Source organism: Myotis yumanensis, unplaced genomic scaffold (assembly GCF_028538775.1).
Source record: "Myotis yumanensis isolate MYYU_CA2020_CCGP unplaced genomic scaffold, mMyoYum1.0.hap1 SCAF_3, whole genome shotgun sequence".
In the NCBI taxonomy this organism is placed as follows: Eukaryota; Metazoa; Chordata; class Mammalia; order Chiroptera; family Vespertilionidae; genus Myotis; species Myotis yumanensis.
This window is the reverse complement of record NW_027223754.1, coordinates 82,110,374-82,127,124: the sequence shown is the minus strand read 5'-3', so window position 1 is coordinate 82,127,124 and position 16,751 is coordinate 82,110,374. Positions and strand designations below refer to the sequence as shown.

General features: G+C 38.7%; 1 protein-coding gene across 1 annotated transcript in view; it reads left to right on the top strand.

The window, feature by feature from the left end:
* VWA8 (von Willebrand factor A domain containing 8) overlaps positions 1 to 16,751 on the top strand; it is a 386,454-nt gene that overhangs the window by 139,811 nt on the left and 229,892 nt on the right. Inside the window, exons 16-18 of the mRNA XM_070409005.1 lie at positions 1,603 to 1,680; positions 8,749 to 8,864; positions 13,056 to 13,162. Of these exons, the coding sequence (XP_070265106.1) occupies positions 1,603 to 1,680; positions 8,749 to 8,864; positions 13,056 to 13,162 (301 nt within the window). The remainder of the gene's footprint in view (positions 1 to 1,602; positions 1,681 to 8,748; positions 8,865 to 13,055; positions 13,163 to 16,751) is intronic.

Below are 16,751 nucleotides of genomic sequence, written 5' to 3'. Positions count from 1 at the left end.
TTAAGTATATTTTAGTTCCTTAGGTTCTGTGGCAAATACCAAGGAGTCCTGGGCTCCTCAGGACTATAATATATCCTGTCCTATACTTACCTGATTAGGTGTTTGGTGGCTTGAAGTATAGGTAATCCATTACTTCAGTGTCTGCCTGAAGCAGGCATTGTGCTTAGCATTTTCTAGAACTATACTATTCAGTGTAATAGCACTGGCCATAAAATTTCAAAAACTAGTTTCTAAGTCATATTTCAAGTGGTCAGTAACTACATGCGTTTTGGCTAACATATTAGAAAGCACAGGTAAAGAATATTTCCATCATCATAGAAAGTTCTATTCGATGGTGTTGTTCTAGATCACAAATAAGTAACTTTTTTTTTTCCCTAAAAAGTTAACACTCATTCTCCTTAAAATACTAGAATGAACTTTTTAGGTCTTGTCACATGGTGGTGGCTAAGGGTGTAGGGTTTTAAAGATAAACAACTCACCTTTAAATGCCAAATTTACTACTTATTAACTTCCAGATCTTGGGCAGATTATTCAACCATGATTTCTTTATTTGAAGATGGGGATAATAGTACTTCTTATATCAGTGGATTGATTTAAATAATAAATAAGATAAAGTATGTACTGAATAGAACTTAGAATTTTGAAAAGTTTCAATCACTTAAATGATCAAAGTTTACTTTTGAGATGGCCATGTTTTACCAGTTGTTCTAACATCGCATCACTTTCTGATTTTTTAAATTAAAAGTTTAAATTTATTATTAAATAAAATTTTCTTATAATTAATTATATATTTAATTAGATTAAAATGTTATAGTTAAGACACTTAATGTGTGTCATTTGGGCAACTATTCGGAGTTCATTGATAAATTAATCATGTGCCTTGGATATGCAGTTTAAAAGTTCTGAAAAATTACCGAAACCGGTTTGGCTCAGTGGCTAGAGCGTCGGCCTGCGGACTGAGGGGTCCCGGGTTCGATTCCGGTCAGGGGCATGTACCTGGGTTGCAGGCACATCCCCAGTAGGAGATGTGCAGAAGGCAGCTGATCGATGTTTCTCTCTCATCGATGTTTCTAACTCTCTATCTCTCTCCCTTCCTCTCTGTGAAAAATCAATGGAATATATTTAAAAAAAAAAAGTTCTGAAAAATTGACAGCTTGAGTATCATTCTTAATACAAGGATACCTTATGTGACTTAGTAGACATAAATGTAAGATTACTACTAAATGAAGGAGTTTGGTTTCAGTAAGAAAACGCCTAAATTAGTTTTAAAAATCCTGCTGAAGCTAACAAAAAAGGAAATGATAATATATGAAAGTTTTTATAGGCATACTATATGCCAGTTTTATGCTGGTGATAGAATTGTAAATGGAGAAGAGTGGCTTGGTTTTAATGACCTGATTCTTAAAAGGAAACAGGTGGGTATAAGCATTTCCTGAGAAGATGAATAAGTAAATTTACCTATGAATTAAACATGTAAACTGTAATCAGAGTTTTTCTAAAAGTGTAATTCTAATATTAGTTACTAAGTAGCCATAATTTATGATTTATTATCAGATATCCCAAATCATTCTTTCTGTCTTTCCTCAATTCTCTCATAAATAGGTACCAAATATTCCTCAGGAAGCTTTGGACAAATTGTTATCATTTACACACAAACTCAGAGAGACACAGGATCCAACGGTAAGTCTGGATTTTCTATTGCTGCTGCTTTTTGTTCTTAGAGTTCAGTGCTTTAAAATCTGTTTTTTAAGCTGGCATTTTTATTCCTGTGTTATGTTTTGTCCTATACATATGTCGTACTCTTTCAATGATTTTAACATTCTTCTAGCTCCTCATGGGTGATATTATAGAAAACAACTTTAGCTCTAGAGGTGTACTTGGTACTCCTGAGGTTTGGCCCTGTTTCTTCTATCCCCTATGCTGAGCAATTTCATCTATTCTTATGGCTTCAAGTACCATCTCTAAGATAATGCCTACATCTTTTTCTTCACCTTCTAACTTTTCTTTTCTGATTTGTTCTTTTTCTTTATGTATAACTAGAGGCCCATGCACGAATTTGTGCACGGGTGGGCTCTGGCTGGCCCGCCCTGATGGGGGTCCATCAGGGCCAGGCCGGTGGGGGGAAGGGGATGTGTGAGGTTGGCTAGCTGGCCCTGCACTCATTTGGGGTGGGGGGGGCCGATCGGGGGTGGGGCCAGCCAGGGGGAGGGGCCGTGGGAGGTTGGCTGGCAGGCCCCGCCCCTGATTAGGGTGGGGGGCCAATCAGGGGCCAGGTTGGCCAGGGGGCGGGGCTGCAGGAGGTTAGGGGGCTGATTGGGGCCCTGATCAGGCCGATTGGCCTCCACAGTGCACATCATAGCGACCAGTCGTTCTGGTCATTTTGTCGTTCTGGTCTCTTGGCTTTTATATATATAGATTGTATTTCCATGCTGGGATAGTATTTTGGAAAGATCTAGGGCTGTCACTAACTCTGAGTCTCAGTGTTCTCATCTGCAAAATGGGAATAGTGGCTGTACCTCATAAGGATGTTGTGATGATGGGATATAGAACTAAATGATCTTTCCCCTTTATATCAACATATTCCTTACATAATTTCCTGACTTTGTTAATAACCTGGATACCAAATTACCTAAATTAGAAACTTTGACATCATTGTTTATTCCTTGCTTTTCCACTATTTCTACTTACCCTGAAAGAATATCTCATCAATTTAACATCTTGCTGTGTAAACTGTGCTCTTATCTATTGTCAGTAACTATCCTAGTATTGGATTTTATAATGTTTCTCCTAGAATATTGTTATTTCCTCTTGTCTGCCCTCTTCACCATTATCCATTCCTCTTGTGGCCCTCTATTACTTTTCCTGTACCTGTTATAACAAACTAGAGGCCCGGTGCACAAATTTGTGCATGGGTGGGGCCTGGCTGGCCCCACCCCCGATCGGGTTTGGGAGGGTGATTGGGGGCGGGGCCGGCTGGGGTGGTGGGAGGCCAAGGGTGGTTGGCCGACCGGCCCCACCCCCTGGTTGAACTCCTGGTCAAACTCCTGATCAAGGGGACAATTTGCGTATTAGCCTTTTATTATATAGGATTACTATAAATTGGTGGTTTATGACAAAAGTTTATTTTCTCACAGCTCTGGACACCAAAATTTTGAAATGGGTATCACTGAGCTGAAATCAGGTATTAGTAGGGTCACATCCCCTTGGAAGCTCAAAGGATTACTACATTCCTTTCATCTTTCAGTTTCTGGTGGCTGCTGGGATTCCTTGACTTGTCATTTCAGTCTCTGCCTCTATCTTCAGATCACCTTTTCATCTGTGTGTCTGTGTCAAATCTTTTTTTTTTAAATATATTTTATTGATTTTTTACAGAGAGGAAGGGAGAGGGATAGAGAGTTAGAAACATCGATGAGAGCGAGACATCGATCAGCTGCCTCCTGCACACTCCCTACTGGGGATGTGCCCACAACCAAGGTACATGCCCTTGACCGGAATCGAACCTGGGACCCTTGAGTCCGCAGGCCGACGCTCTATCCACTGAGCCAAACCAGTTAGGGCTGTGTCAAATCTTTTTCTGCCTCTATTTTATAAGGATACATATGATTGCATTTAGTGGCCATCCAGATAATTCAGGATAATCTCCACATCTCAGAAATCTTTAATCGTATCTGCAGCGTCAGCTTTGCCATAAAAGGTAAAATTTGCAAGTTGTGCTGAAACCGGTTTGGCTCAGTGGATAGAGCGTCGGCTTGCGGACTGAAAGGTCCCAGGTTCGATTCCGGTCAAGGGCATGTACCTGGGTTGCGGGCACATCCCCAGTAGGAGATGTGCAGGAGGCAGCTGATCGATGTTTCTCTCTCATCGATGTTTCTAACTCTCTATCTCTCTCCCTTCCTCTCTGTAAAAAATCAATAAAATATATTTAAAAAAAAAATTTGCAAGTTGTTTGTGGGGACCATTTCCTAACTGACACAGGAAACCTCATCTCCAACTACTCATTCTTTTCAGCTACACCATTCTCCTTGCTGTTTCTTGAACACATTTATGTCTGCCTCAGGGCCCTTGCCACTTGGTGTTTCCTCTGCCACAATTGCTGCACGAAGGTAGCTACAGGTTTGCTCCTTCACCCCTTTTGGATTTACTCAGATGTCTCCTTTTTAGTGAGGACTTCCTGAAGCACTCTATTTAGAATCACATATCTTCCACATTTTATTTCTTTCTCTTTGTTTTAAGGTTCTTCATAGGGCTTATTACCCTTTGTCAAAATATATATTTTGTTCCTTTTTTTTACATCCTCACCTGAGGCCATGCTGTGTGTGTGTATGTGTGTGTGTGTGTGTGTGTGTGTGTGTGTGTGTGTGTGGTGTGAGAGAGAGAGAGAGAGAGAGAGGAAAAAGAAGAAGAAGAAGAAGGAGGAGGAGAAGAAGAAGAAGAAGAAGAGGGGGAGGGGGAAGAGGAGAGAGGGAGAGAGGGAGAGAGGGAGAGAGATGAAAGAGAGAGAGAGGAAAAAGAAATATCGATTGGCTGCCTTCCATATGTGTCCTAATGGGGATTGAACCGGCAACCTATTGGGGCACTCAACCAACTGAGCCACTCTAGCTAGCCTGTTTTACTCATTTTTTATTGTCCATTTTCCCTCACTCAGATTTTAGTTCTGGGATGGCGAAGTTTTATTTGTTGTGGTTGCATCTGTATCTGGAACTTTACCTACCACATAGTAGATGTTCAACAAATATCTGTTAAATGAATGAATGAATGAATTTTCCATATTGTCCCAGGAGTGATCTTTCCCAAATCCATCTCCTAAGTTCTCCCCTTCTTTAAAACTGTTAAGAGATGGATTCTCTTTGTCTATAGACTGAAGGACAACCTGCTAAGCATACCTGCTAAGTTCCATCTCACCCTGGCTGCTTTTCCTGCCTCATTTCTTATAGCCTCTCTTGAAGCACCCTCAGTTCTACCACAATATGCTTCTTGCTGTCTTTTAAGCCCATTGCTTAACCCAGCGGTTGCCAACCGGTGGTCCGCAGACCACTGGTGATCCATGAGGTCTGAAAGGTTGGCGACCGCTCGTTTAAGGAAACCTTTGGAGCAGCGGGCGACCCACATGCCTCTGCCTTAGATGATGCCTGGAATGAGCTTTCCTTCTGTCCACTTGCACTCAGGTTGCCTTTTCTACCAGGTGTCTCTCAGTCCCCTTAGGCAGAAGTAACCTCTATATCCAGTCTGCTTTATGACATTTGGCATAGATTTCTCATATTGACCTATTGCAACTGCAGCACAATGTATTTTTTATCTCCCCAATTAGAATATGAACTCCTTGAGGCCACTTCTTATTCATTCCTTTATTTCCATTTCCTAATCTGGTACCTAGCCTATAGTAGACACTTGGATGTTTGATGAAGGAATGAATAAATTAATTAATAGATTGTCTTTAGAGTTTTGTCTCCCTGAGAACATGCTATATTTTTGTAAAAGAAATGTCTTTAAGAGGTGTAAGAGAAAAATTATTTTTAAATAATTTTGATCAGAATTTTTATATCTTTAAGCTGAAGTACTATTTTTAAGTATGCTAACATGAAAAATCCTTAAGGTGTACTCTTAAACTGCATAACCATGGTAACTAAGGGAATGTGCTAACACCCTCACTTGCTCTTTTGGAAATTTGATATTATAAATGTTAAATATATTAGGGATTTTTCAACTAAAGTACACTCTCATTTTTTAATGACTAATGTGAGAGCAGAGATAACCAAATCTTTTATTTAACACTAAAGTGGCTGATTGTAAAGCTTCATTCTGATTTTTTAACACTGGATGCTATTGTAAAGCATTTTTATATTAACTGAAATAGTTGATATTGTTAGGGTTTTTTGGCCAGTGATGCAGGCTGTGAAAGAACTCACAACTAAAAGAAGAGATGGATGGAGAGAGAACGTTTATTTTACTTTCCCCAAAGGGAAAGGTCTGGTGCATTGCTAATCAATACAAGGGCAAAGAACAAAAGCGGCATTCTCTCTTTTAAAGGCTTGGCTGCTGTTGCTAGGTGACAAGGAAGGGAGAGGGATTTGGGGGCTGAAATTGAGCAGACATCAGAGGGGTTGTAGTTTGTTTGTTCTTCAGGAGACAATACAGGCAGATGTCCTAGGGAGGCATCTTATCTGTCTGTAAAACATTCTTAGAGCAAAAGTTAAGAAGAGTTTAAAAGTTTGAAGAGGATGGAGGTAGGGGACTTTCTATTAGAGACTTCTTGGGGAAATTATCCCTGAGTTGTGAAAATCAGGGAGGAGAAGTATGCAAGAGTGTAGCCTTGAGAGTAGCTTATCTTGTCTTGTAGTTTGAACAGGGAGCTGTTTGAATCAGAGGAGCTAACAATCTTGGGATTAAATTACCAGGTGCTTCTCATAAATTGTGGCAGGCTACAGCAAAGAAAAAGAAAAGCCCTTTTCCTATCCTAATGGGAATTTCTGAAATTCATACGAAATCATTACTGAATGAAATATGAGGCCTGAACTGTGTCATGCTTGGGATGAGATTAGAATGCTATACCTTACAAAGTTGCATTATGGTTTAATAGGATTCTTGTCATGGTAATCTCTGGTTGAAGTCATTTGTCAAACATTTTCCATGATTAAGGTAGGAATTTTTCATGGTCCCAGGTATAATGGATGGGAATTGCTGGTCATGTTTAACTTCTGATACCTTCAGCCATACCAGTTGAAATAATCTTATCCTCAATTCTTTTTTCTTTCTCATATCCATCAGCCAAGTCCTTTGAGGCAAGTGTTGATCCCTTCCCTCCGTTCTTTTTGCCAATAACCTTACTGTAAGACTTTATCTTTTTGTAGGTAGATTACTGTCCTTCAACCACTTTACATACTGCTGCCAAATTAATCTTTCTAAAGTCATGTTACTGTGTTGCACATAAGAAAGTTCTACTGCCTTTAGGAGCCAGGCCAAACACCTTAAAGTGTCAGTCTTTGATATTTGGGAGCAAGACTTCCAGCAGGACCCTCTAATAAAGCTGGGCTGGCTTCCTCGTGTTCTGTATGTATTTCTGTTCCTTTTGCATTCATGCCTTTATTCATAGTATTTCTTTTTTTCCATTTTAGCATTATAACCCCCTATGCAGTTGTCAAGTGCTCCACTTATTTTGGCAGTAAATTATATGCTATTTTGAGTTGCAACATTTTCCTTCTTATATTTAAATATTGCCTCCATGTTTAGAATGCAAATTTGTTGGAAACAAAGATGACCCAATGTTTGCTTATAAATGAGTTATTTGAAACTTAGAATGTGTTTTTTATAGATAAAAAGGATATTTCATAAGTGGTGGTCATGCTTTCAAACTAGTTCCTGAAGGGTCATTTAACCCCTGTCATAACTGAAGTGTAATATTAATAATAGCAGATCAGAGTTTCATAGAACTATGAAATACATGAGGAAGGAGAAATCAATTCATTCTTTCTTCCTTGGGACATACAGAAATGACCTTAAAAGAAATGTTGAAATAAGCAAAAAATAGTATGCCTTTTGCATCCTCCCAACATCCATTTTGAACCCTTTGTTAATGTCATAGAGTCCCCTTCCATGCTCCCTTAGGTGCTTAGGGCCACTAGACTGCCCTTATCACTCGCTGTGACATTTCAAAGAGCTAATTGCTTCAAAAGTTATTTCCTCTGGTTTTCATTGAAAAACCTTATCTCCTAATGTTAGTGATCTACGTTAGGAATTAGGCCAGTAATAATCTGATTTATTCAATTCATTCTAATGTACAGGCCACATCTTTGTTCTCTGTTAAGCTTTTTTTTTTTTCATTTGGAAGAGGCTGACTTTTAATAATTACTGCTATTTGTTACATATTCATATGTGTTGGACCTGTACTAAGTGCTTTAGAATAATTTTCTAATTAAATCCTCATAACAACCTTAAAGATGAAGGCATTATTATTGCCATTTTAAAGATGAGGAAACTGAGGCCCAAAGAGATTAAGAAATTTCTCAAGGTCACATAGCTAATAAATGGGAACCTGATATGTCTGATTTCAGAGCTTATAAACTTTGCCATTACATTATGCTTTCTGCCAAGATAATTTTAAATTCAAGTTAGCAGATATTTATTGGTATTTACATTTCCTAAGTTCTGTACTAGCAACTCTGCTATTGGGATTTGGGGAAGTATAAGAAAACAAATAAATTATTCTGGCAGTATGGGGGAAGGATTCTGAACAGCAAGCTGCTACCCAAGTGACTCGTTGACATCTCTGTGGGTCAGCAGCCTAATTGCCCATTAATCTTTTTCTGTATTTCAAAAGCCATAGTTTACTTAAAGCTCCAAGCATTTTCAGTATATATTAATAGTTCAGCTTTGTATAAATAGAAAAAAATTAAAAAACAGTTTATTGTACATAAGGGCTATTTTTAAGTCGAGAGTGACCTGTATTATGTTATATCCTTCCTTCATTTAACCTCCACCTCCCCCAAAAGACATGTATACACAGCTTTTAGTACAGTGAAAACACTTTAATTGATAAACATTTTTATAGATTAAAAAGACTATCTTCAATGTTATTGGTTTTAAATGTTATTGGTTTCTATTTATTTTTATTTGTAATTCATTAACAGTGCATATTTATTTAAGTTTGGCCTTGTCCTTCAGGAATAATGAATTCTGCTATGATACCCATCTAAAGGGACTTGCAGCAAGTTGAAACAAGACTCTTAACAGGCTGTCTTTGCCTTTTAATAGGCACAGTCATTGGCAGCATCACTTTCTACCAGACAGCTGTTGCGAATTTCTCGTCGGCTGTCACAGTACCCTAATGAAAATCTTCACAGTGCTGTCACTAAAGCCTGCCTTTCCAGGTAACCATATTCTCCCGTCTTACTGAATTCAAGTTTCTGCATCTTTGCTAAAATAGTAACATAAGTTTGATAGTCTGTAAAAGTATTGCTCTGAATATGTAGCTGTTTCAGCCTTGTGTTCAGCTTTCAGGACATATCTTATTTAGGCATAACAACAATTTTAAGAGGTACTTTATAGATAAGAAAACTTCTTAAGTCGCATGAGGGAAGGTGGGGTCACATAGTGGTAAATAAGTAAAAGTATGTTTGAGAATTAAACACCAGGTTCATGTGTTTTCTGAGTTAGTGTTCTTAATCATTATACTTAACTAGAGGCCTGGTGCACAAAATTCATGCATGGGGGAGGGGTCCCCTCAGCCCAGCCTGCACCCTCTCCAATCCGGGACCCCTTGGAGGATGTCGGACTGCCAGTTTAGGCCAATCCCTGGGATCGGGCCTAAACTGGCAGTCCGACATCCCTCTCACAATCCTGGACTGCTGGCTCCTAATCGCTCACCAGCCTGCCTGCCTGGTCGCCCCTAACTGCCCCCTCCCCGCCCCCTGCCAGCCTGATTGCCCCTCACTGTCCCCTCCCCGCCCCCTGCCAGCCTGATTGCCCCTCACTGCCTCTGCGTGCTGGCCTGGTCATCCCTAACTGCCCGCCCCCTGCCGACCTGGTTGCCCCCAACTGCCCCCTTCTGCCAGCCTGGTCGCCCCTAACTGCCCGCTCCCCGCCCCCTGCCGGCCTGATTGCCCCTCACTGTTCCCTCCCCGCCCCCTGCCGGCCTGATTGCCCCTCACTGCCTCTGCATGCTGGCCTGGTCGTCCCTAACTGCCCACCCCCTGCCGACCTGGTTGCCCCCAACTGCCCCCCTCTGCCAGTCTGGTCGCCCCTAACTGCCACCCCACCCCCGCTTGCCTGGTCGCCCCCAACTGCCCTCCTGCCAGCCTAATCGCCCCCAACTGCCCCCCTTTACCAGCCTGGTCGCCCCCAACTGCCCCCCGCCCCGCGCCCCCCCCCGCCAGCCTGGTCGCCCCACAGAGCCTGCTGTTCAGTTATTTGGTCGTCCTCACTAACCCCTCTGCCGGCCTGGTCGCCTCATGCAGCCTACTGTTCAGTCGTTTGGTCGTCCCTCACTAAACCCCCTGCCAGCCTGGTCATAGGCAGCCATCTTGTGAGGGCGTGGGTGTTAATTTGCATATTACCTCTTTAATATATAGGATGCCTTCCAAATTTGCATTGGAACTTTCCATGCTTTATAGCACTTCCTATTGCCCAAATTTAACAAAACAAACATCTTTTCAGTCTTCCCTAATATTTTTCATATCTGTTTGGAAGTGATTATAAATCATTGGTTTATGGAGTTTTCTTACAGAATCACACTTGGCATGAAACAATTTTAAAAGAATAATAAGAAAGATTAAGAACAATATTCAGTAGGCCCAGAGGTTTCTTTTAGACTCTTTTCATATGATCTGGTGGTAATGACTGTTGCTCATTCATTCCTTGACATATAAAAGGACTTAAAAGAAAATCTATTTTTAATTTAGAAGACTCCATAATTGCCCTTTATAAGTCTTAAGTTTAGTGGACAATTTTACTTGTAGTTAAGGTAAGCTCCTTGTGTTGTGACTTGAATTTGTTCTCTCGTAGTGTAGCCATCTATAATGAGGCTCCTCTCCAGTGTCTTTACAGTAATTCTTTGAATAAATAGTAATTATGAGAAATAATAAATTCTCTTTAAATTAAAAGAACATTAGACTTCCAAAGGAAAATTAGGAAAAATGCTTTAAGTGCTTCTTTTTCAGGGTTATAAAATGAAGAAAATATAGACATAGAAATAGATAGATTCATTACGTACCCAGTATTTTTTTAGTCAGACTTTGTTAATAGAAATAAATAGTCAATGCTAAGCAATGTAAACCACTTTTGGAGCCTGAGGGGAAATAATACTTTGGATATATTAGAATGAAATAATCACATTTTATGGGTCTTGATATACACCCTGGTAGTTAAATCAACTTTCAATCTCCTTTATTAAAAAAGCAAATAAAAATAAATCAAGTAATGTTAATTGATCGAATATGCACATATAAATTTTAGGTAACCACAAAAAGAATGGAAATGGATCCAGTAGAGGTAGAAATAAGCAAATAGAGAAAACTTGACTCTGTAACCTTCCAAAAGTCAATAGGTGATGCATACACAAAATAGTTATTTGACTTATTTGCAAAGGGTCATGGAATGGTTACAAAACAGAGTTTTATTGTGGTTAGTTAATAACACTGGGAGAATGAGCTATTTAATTCAGTGAAATATTTATGAGTATGGAAAGTAAGCATTTTTTAGTTTTTCAAGTTTTTAAGTATGAAATATTTCAAACATACAGAAAAGATGCTCAACTTCATTATTGACCAAGTAAATGAAATTAAGATGATAGCTATCATTTTATACTTTTTTACCTGTAAAAATTAATTTTTTCATGAGTGGAAGGAAGTAAACTTTTTTTGTTTATTTTTTCTTTATTGTTTAAGGTATTACATATGTGTCCTTATCCCTCTATTGCCCCCCCCCCCCCCGACCCCCACTGGTGCCCTCACCCCCCCTAGTGCCTGTGTCCTTTGGTTATACTTATATGCATGGATACAAGTCCTTTGGTTCTTTGGTTGATCTCTCTCTCTTCCTGCCATCCTCCCCTGCCTTCCCTCTGCGGTTTGACAGTCTGATGGATAATTCTCTGTCTCTGGATCTGTTTTTGTTCATCAATTTATGTTGTTCATTATATTCCACAAATGAGTGAGATCATGTGATATTTATCTTTTTCTGAATGGCTTATTTCACTTAACATAATGCTCTCCAGGTCCATCCATGCTGTTGCAAATGGTAGGAATTCCTTTCTTTTTACAACAGCGTAGTATTCCATCGTGTAGATGTACCACAGTTTTTTAATCCACTCAAGCTATATTACAAAGCCACTCTACTCAAAACTGCCTGGTACTGGCACAAGAACAGACCTATAGACCAACGGAATAGAGAACCCAGAAATCGACCCAAACCACTATGCTCAATTAATATTTGACAAAGGAGGCAAGAGCATACAACGAAATCAAGACAGTCTCTTCAATAAATGTTGTTGGGAAAATTGGACAGAAACATGCAAAAAAATGAAACTAGACCATCAACTTATACCATACACAAAAATAAACACAAAATGGATAAAGGACTTAAGCATAAGACAGGAAACCATAAAAATCCTAGAGGAATCCACCGGCAGCAAAATCTCAGACATAAATGCAGAGTGTTGTTTGGACAAAAATACATATAGAATAGATAAGCAGGTACATATTTTAAATGGAATAAGTTGGATAATATTAAACTTACTCAATAATTTGTGTTAGAAAGTAAAAGAAACCTCATTAATCCACTTTCACTAATTTGAATTTGTGATTGCCAACTTGGAGCAGGTTAAAGTACATTATTGCATTACTGTTTTATCTATTTAAGAAAATTTGATAAGCCAGTTAAATGAAGGAAAAATAAGCCAGTCAATGAAGGAAAAATACCACATGATCTCACTCATTCATGGATAATAGAGACCATTATAAACTTTGAACAATAATAGATACAGAGGCAGAGCTGCCTCAAACAGATTGTCAAACTGCAGCGGGAAGGCTGGGGAGGGTTGGGGGGCAGGAGGGAGGCGGGTAAGAGATCAACTGAAGGACTTGTATACATGCATATGAGCATAACCAATGGACATAAGACACTGGGGGGTAGGGGAAGCCGGAGTATTGTCAAGGGCCAGGGAAAAAAAGGACACATATGTAGTACCCTTTGTAATGCTTTAAGCAATAAAAAAATAAAATAAAAAAATAAATGATAAACAAGATTTATGAAGTATACTAAATCCATTTTCAAAAGCAAATTATCTGTCTTGTCCTGCAAAATGTTGTATATAAATGAAGAATACTAATTACAAATGAGTTTTACTTATTAAAAGGAGATTCAATAAACATATACTTTATTGTCACATGTACATGTAATTTACTTACTATTTGTATTTCACACTTCCAGATTGAACTTCCTTAATTGGTTGTAATTAGTGTGTGTGTGTGTGTGTGTGTGTGTACACATGTCAAAAGATATTTAGGGATCACAGAAAGCTTTGACTTTGTCACTAATCTCCCCGCTACCCCCACCCCACCCCACAGGTTTTTACCAAGCCTTGCAAGGTCAGCATTAGAAAAAAATCTGGCAGATGCTTCAATAGAAATAAGTACTGATGATAATCTAGAACCAGAACTGGAGGATTACAAATGTAAGTATTTGGTTTCTTTCCCTTTTAAGTGAAATAACTATCGAATGTTTTCTGTTATCAACTTTAAATTAAAAAATGACTTTGTTTTTCATTTATTTTATTTAGGGTTGAAAAAAAATGAATCTTTAAAAAATTTTTTTTTTTAAATTTAGTTTGAAACCCACTTAGAAGTTAACTCTTAGAGTACTTACTTTATTTCCATACCAGAGACAGGTCCTCCCCCCATGCCCACTTCCACTCCTCCAAGAGTTACTGTTGAGGTGAACATGTTAAAGGCTCTCAGAATTTCTGCTGTAAATAAACTTATGTGATTTTGTTTAACTTTTTTTCCAACTGTACTCCACCATAGCATCTAAAATTCTGTTTTCCTTGCACAATATTTACATTTTGAGGACCAGATGTGTCTAATGGGAAGCTATTCTAGGTTGAGATAGACTAAAATAATATTCAGAGTTCTATTCCATACGTTCCTAATATTCCATGTCCACATATTGTCTTTTTTGGTACTTTTTTCCTGGAGAGCCATATGTATAATTTTGGATTGGGGGGACATTTAGCTCTTCCTATGAAAGTTCCTCATTCTTCAGTTAGAGCACAATGAAAGGTTCTATGATTTTTGAGGTATTAATGACCTGTTTTATCAAAACATCCAATGTGTGCCCATTCTCCAAAGGGAACTATTGGTGTTTTCTTTGAAGTAGGTGTTTTTTAATTGTTGGGGATACACTGAATTTGATAATAAGAAAATAAGATGCCTTTTTCAAAAGTAAAATGAGAAGCTCTGCATACTGATGGATCTGAGTATAGATACACAGAGCCAGTTCAGAGACAGGATAATTTTCATACTTTTTAGACTGTAATGTTATTTGATTGAATTTTTTGACATATACAAAGAAAGACTGCATCATTCAGACTATAGATTGTTTAGTTTTGGTAACAGGGCAGTGTTAGCTGTCCCCATCTAAGCTTTGTGTAGAGGATAAGGAACCTAAGTCAAGAGACTTTTGATTGCTCTGATTCCATTCATCTTTAATGTTCTCTCTTTTGGAAAATTCATTTAATTCACTTTCCTTTTTTTAAAACATAATTTTAGTGATTTGAGTAAGGAAGGAAGAGGGAGAAAGAGTTAGAAAACATCAATGATGAGAGAGAATCATTGATCGGCTGCCTCCTGCACATCCCCTACTGGGGATTCAGCCCGCAACCCTTGCATGTGCCCTGACCGGGAATCAAACCTTGACCTCCTGGTGCATAGGTCAATGGTCAACCACTAAGCCACGCCAGCTAGGCTAATTCACTTTCTTTCTTTAGGGACCATGCTCACCAAGCAACATTCTGATACGGATTTAGCTTTTTTAATGCAGGTCTTCCTCTAGATCAGCAGTTCTCAACCTGTGGGTCGAGACCCCTTTGGGGGTCAAACGACCCTTTCACAGGGGTCGCCTAAGACCATCGGAAAACACATATATAATTACATATTGTTTTTGTGATTAATCACTATGCTTTAATTATGTTCAATTTGTAACAATGAAAATACATCCTGCATATCAGATATTTACATTACGATTCATAACAGTAGCAAAATTACAGTTATGAAGTAGCAACGAGAATAATTTTATGGTTGGGGGTCACCACAACATGAGGAACTGTATTAAAGGGTCGTGGCATTAGGAAGGTTGAGAACTATTGCTCTAGATAATATGCTGATAGGACAACCAGTATGTCATATAGTCCATATGAAAGTTGCAGTTTTCATTGCAATGTAATACTTTGCAATTCTGGTTTTATATATAAAAATTGCATATAGATCAGAATTTATGTCTTTAATAATTTCCTGAAAGTTAGATTTGTCCTCTGTTGTGAGGACAAAATCAGGTTTTGAGCCTACCAGTCTGAGGACTTGACAGATTTATAATAATAATGCCTCCTCTGAGATTTCTTAGATCGTTAGCCAGATTTCTCCCAGGGAACTATAATATCACCATTCTCTCTTTTTTATCTTGAAATTTTAACAATAAATATGGGTTCATTGAATTAAATTGTACTAATGCCCTAAATCAGTGGTCGGCAAACTGCGGCTCGTGAGCCACATGCGGCTCTTTGGCCCCTTGAGTGTGGCTCTCCCACAAAATACCGACTTCTGCGCATGGGCCACGAAGTTTCATTCGCACTGTACATGTGCGCCTGCACGTGGTATTTTGTGGAAGAGCCACACTCAAGGGGCCAAAGAGCCGCATGCGGCTCGCCAGCTGCAGTTTGCTGACCACTGCCCTAAATGTACTAAGTAAATATATCCATAAACTAAACCATAGATGATATCTGATATTGTTTGAATCTGAAATTATGTGTGTCATCTCAACATACAAGTATATAGTAAATTCACTTCCACAGCCCTGGTCTTTCCTTTTACAGTTTTATATTTGGTCTATTTCAGAGACCTGATGGTAGTAAGAAAAAATAAATCCTTAGCGACAGCTTATAGTTCTTTTCTCTATTTAACTTGTATACAAAAGGCAATGGTGAGGATCTACTGACAGATGAGGTCTACTGTGCTGTGTGGCAAGTGTGTAGCACCCAGCAGTGATTAAGCAGGGTGACAGTTTAATTATTTTTAGCTTAAAATTGTTCACGGTGCTCCACAGACGCAAATGTTGCTTTTTCACCTTGTCTTTTAAAATGCTTTAGCACACAAATAGAAACTTTCTTATTAAAAGTAGGGAGGGAAAAGATGGGTCAGTTATTTTAGGATTATAATTGTCTACCTGCTTGCTAGGGTATTTCCATAGGATGGAATATTATTTGGAGTCAAAGATTGAACATACCCCACATGGCAGAAAGAACATTAGTTCTATTTTTAGCTGTATCCATTCTAACTTATGTTTTTTTTTTAGCTTCTTCATAATTCTTGTCTCATTATTAGGAAAATAAAATGAAATTATATGAGAAAACAATAAGCTGAAGCTCCTAGATTGGGATCTGGCACATAGATGGTTCTCAGTGAATATAGCTTCTATTATTGTGATCATCAGAATTACTGCAACTATTGCTATTAGTATTATTATTATGTTTTAACCTTTTTAAAAATGTACTTTTATTGATTTCAGAGAGGAGGGGAGAGAGAGATAGAAACATCAATGATGAGAGAGAATTATTGATTGGCTGCCTCCTGCACACCCCATACTGGGGATCCAGCCTGCAACCCAGGCATGTGCCCTGATCAGAATTGAACCGTGACCTCCTGGTTCATAGGTCAATGTTCAACCACTGAGCAACACCAGCCAGGCAGTTTATTATTATTGACCTTGGCATCTATTAGACAGTGAACATATATGCCTGGTTACTGTAGAGAATATACATGAAAGATGTTCCTTGACTTCAAGAAACTTACTATTTAGTTTCCTGGCTTCAAGGAGCTAGGATTCTATTCTAGACCAACTATAAGAGACATTGCAATAATAATTAATTATCACAAAATAATTGTGTAGCACCTGGGGTGCTTATTTGAAAATACATTTCTCCTGGATCAACTCTGAAAATAGTAATTTGGGAGGCCTGGCATGGATTGGTTCATTTTTATCTTTGACTAGCT